At 45.6% G+C, this 3,866-nt stretch overlaps 1 protein-coding gene across 1 annotated transcript; it reads right to left on the reverse strand.

Moving 5' to 3' along the window:
* Window positions 1-2,641: 2,641 nt before the first annotated feature.
* LOC137639351 (uncharacterized) lies at window positions 2,642-3,607 on the reverse strand. The gene has a single exon (XM_068371628.1). It carries the CDS (start codon window positions 3,362-3,364, stop codon window positions 2,642-2,644), a length of 723 nt encoding a protein of 240 aa, XP_068227729.1. The 5' UTR covers window positions 3,365-3,607.
* Between the last annotated feature and the right edge of the window lie 259 nt (window positions 3,608-3,866).

A 3,866-nucleotide genomic window follows, 5' to 3' on the forward strand; every position in this document is an offset into this window, starting at 1 on the left:
ACAGATAGTACTAACTAGTGTACGTCCCCCCCTGGCGTAGTTGTGGACGAGGTGCATCTAGATCGAGAGAAGTTCTGATGATATTTGAATAGTGAGGAGACAGGTGAGGGTAATACAGGCATTTGATACTGAAGTAGGTGACATTGGAGTATATTCTCTCAATGAGTGGAGGGAGACGGAGTTCGTGTTGCATGTTTACAATTCTAGTGGATGCTGGACAACCTAGAATGAGTCTCATTGCTTGGTTCTGGAATTTTTCAAGCGGCTGTAGAGTTGATCTGGAGAGTTGACATAGTGCAGGGGAAAGATAATCTATCACTGAGCGGATGAAAGAAATATATATGGTTCTGGCAACTGGGATAGATACTCCTGCAGAATAATTAGTAAGCCACTTGAGAGGAGTCAGGCGTCGCTGTACCCGGGCCAGCAGATCTTGAACAATGGGATGTACTCTCTGTCTCGCTGGAATGGATGGTGTAATTCCCACTGGCGCTCCTAAGTAAATATATTGTGTGCATAAAGGTACAACATTGTTCCCCACAGTAAATTCTGGTAGATTCCTTGCTGGCTTTGGGGAGAAGATTCTACTTTTTCCTGGGGAGATGATAAGACCACAAGAGGATGCTGATTCGTAGAAGGAAGAAAGGAAGCGTTGCAAGTGATCCGGAGAGGTTGAATGAATGCAAATATCGTCTGCGTAGCAAGAGATGGTTGTGTTATCAGTATCAGGAAGTAAGGAAAGAAGGCGATGTAGGAGGATATTAAATAAAAATGGACTAAGTACTCCCCCTTGTGGAGTACCAAGTTCAAGTTCCTTTGCAGTGCTCAATGCTCCCTTAAACAGCACACGAGAGACTCTATTTTGAAGATATCCGCGTATCCACCTCAAAAGGTTTCCCTTGATTCCAAAATCAATAAGCTGGTCTAAAATAATGTCTCTATTTGCAACGTCAAATGCACTTTTCAAATCAATGAAGGCTACAACACTGGTTGGGGAGAGACGAGTGTAGAGCTTAATGAGACAATGATGTGTTCCTCGTTGGGGTAGGAAGCCGTATATTCTAGACGAAAGCTTATCTTGCAGCCGGAACATAAGGCGTGAGAGGAGAATACGTTCAAATACTTTGCAGAAACAGGAGGTGAGGGAGATAGGACGAAATTTGTCAGTGCTAGGCTTGGGAACGGGTACAATTGTGCTATGAGTCCATGCTAGGGGCACATATCCAAAGCAGAGGCAGAGGTTGTAGAGCCGGAGGAGAGGGTTGCCAGGTATTTTTATGAGTGTGCAAAGGACTGCATAGGTGATGCCATCATCACCAGGAGCTGACTTCTTACTCCTTACTAAGGCACGTCGTAGCTCTTCCTTAGTTATGGGTACATCATCCTCTTCATCACTGCTCAGTAAGGCAGAACTGAGACGTAAGGCACGATGGTTTTTTTGTGAAGAGAGAGTCTTGTATATGAGCTGGAAGGTTGATGGTTCGTGACTGTGCTGACCACTCATCAATAAGGTCCTGTGCATACTGAGCAGGGCTGCGGTGGAGGACACTTGGGGGTTTCTTCTTCACAATCCTGTTGATGAGGTGCCACATGGAACCAATGCTTGTTTGATGGTTGATGCTGTCTGTTAATTTGTGCCAGGAATCTGTTTGTACACATTGCTGTAGAGCAACTAGATCATCTCTCGATAGTTGATACTGGTGCAGAGTCTCAGGACTTGGTTGTCTCATAAAGGCAAGGCCATCATCCATCGCCTTCTTTTCTGCCTGAGAAATTCGATTATCCAGTGTCATAGCACTAACACGATGCCTGATATGAGGCTTTCTGATATATTGTGTGTGGAAAGCATGTGTGGTACTAACAAGTAAGGAGTAAAGTTTCTCCGGACAGTGGAGGTCAAATGTAGGTCGAAGGTTAGTCATATATGAAATGTACGTAGGCTGGTACTTAGGCGGAATTGTGAAGCAAGTGCGATTGTGTGTTGGAGTAGGTGTAGCGGGAAGGGAATATTGGATGCTAAGACCAATGTGATCAGAGAAGAGCGTAGGAACCGTTACACAATTGACTCGGGAAGGTACGAGTCCACAGGTCAAGATGTGATCCAAAGTACCACCTCGTGCATGCGTATATCCACCAGTGTCCCAACGGGTCAGTTGATTTCTACGAATGTATCCTAGAAGTAGGTTCCCGTTGCGGTTCACAGTGCCAGCAAGGTCTCCCAAGTCTGGATGACGAGCATTAAAATCTCCCATGTAAACCATACCACGAAGGGTTGGGGCTGGAAGCTTGGCTGTATTTATCCTACCTGGTGCTGCATATACATTGCACAGTCGTATGGTGCCTCCGCCAACAGTAATCTCAAATAATTGGAATGTTGTATCTTCATCCTCAGAGTTTGGGAGAAGTCTATGCTGAATTGAAGTGCGTATATGGGTGATGAGACCATGTCTTACTAAATGGACGTAGGACACATAGCCAGTGAGCGAGGGAGCTTTTTCCCTTGGCTGAGCATTACCAACAAAAGCTTCCTGAATTAGAATAACATCTGGGTGGTGACTGTACAATTCCCTTAAGTGCAGAAAGTTTTGCCCAGTTTGCAATACCACAAGCATTCCACGAGATGATATTAAGCTTCACTTGGTTATCGAACATGTCCCTTGGAAGAACGGCGACTAGATGAAGAGGCAGTGGTGACACGGGTATGCATTGGTGGTGTATCACGTGGCAAAGGTCCTGTATGGGGATTAGTAACACTCTCAAGATGTGTAGCAAGTGAGTCAAGTTTCTCAGTTAGTGTAGTAACTGATGTGATAACAACCTGCTGAGCTTCATCAAGAGATTGTAGTGTGTTATCATTAGTAGCAAATTTAGAAGTTAGATTGTCAAAGGAGGTTACGAGACTGTCAATGCGAGTGTCCATGCTCTCTAAACGAGATTCAATGGCTTCAAAACGTGATGTAAGGGAGTCACATCGAGACTTGAGGACATCTACAGCATTACGAAGTGTAGTCACTTGTGAGGAGGCAGTAACAGTGGGTTTGATTGATGGCACTGGAAGCTGTTGTGCAATAAGCTGGTTTGATGCAGAGCCTGAACGCCTGGTACAGCCATGCCACACATTGACTCCAGGCTCATTACATCTCGGGCATTTCCAATGCGATGAGTCCGGTGTAGGTAGAGGTAATGGGGTTGATGTTGATGCTGAAGAACTGTCAACCACTCTGGGTGGTACAGGGGGCCGATGAGGGCAGGTCCGACTGTCATGCTCAGCAGCACAAAATGCACACTTTTCAGGGGCAGCACAGTATCGTGAGATGTGACCGATACCCCAGCATTTGAAACACCATGGCTTTTCGTCTGGCATTCTGCGTAGTTCACATGATGGTAGACAAGGGAGGAAGGAGAAGTTAACAAAAGGCGGGGGTGGATCTGGGTGGCTCCAAGTAATGACAATACGATTGATGGACTTCCCATCCTGTAGGAAACGACGTACAGTGTGCACCCCTGTCAGTTCCTTAGCTAATGAAGGGTCTACATCCACAGGATATCGAGTGATGAGATATGTAGGGAACTTACGGGGTCTGTCTACAGCATCCTGAACATCTAACACAAGTGACAGAACCTCACCACCCTTTACCCGATGCCTCGAAATGTATACAAATCGAGAAGTGACCGCAGACATTTTAACTTCAGCCAATTCCCGATTGAGGCTGAAAATCTTGGTAACCTCTGATAGCCAGCGAAGCTTCACATTAACCCCTGGATTTTCTCGAAATAGGAGCTTTATGTATTCAGAACGTGGAGCAAAGGCAGGGAGAACAGTTTTTGTAGCCATGGTAGGTATAATCTGAATAGTAGGTCTAGGC

This window comes from Palaemon carinicauda, chromosome 4 (genome assembly GCF_036898095.1).
Source record: "Palaemon carinicauda isolate YSFRI2023 chromosome 4, ASM3689809v2, whole genome shotgun sequence".
Taxonomy (NCBI): domain Eukaryota; kingdom Metazoa; phylum Arthropoda; class Malacostraca; order Decapoda; family Palaemonidae; genus Palaemon; species Palaemon carinicauda.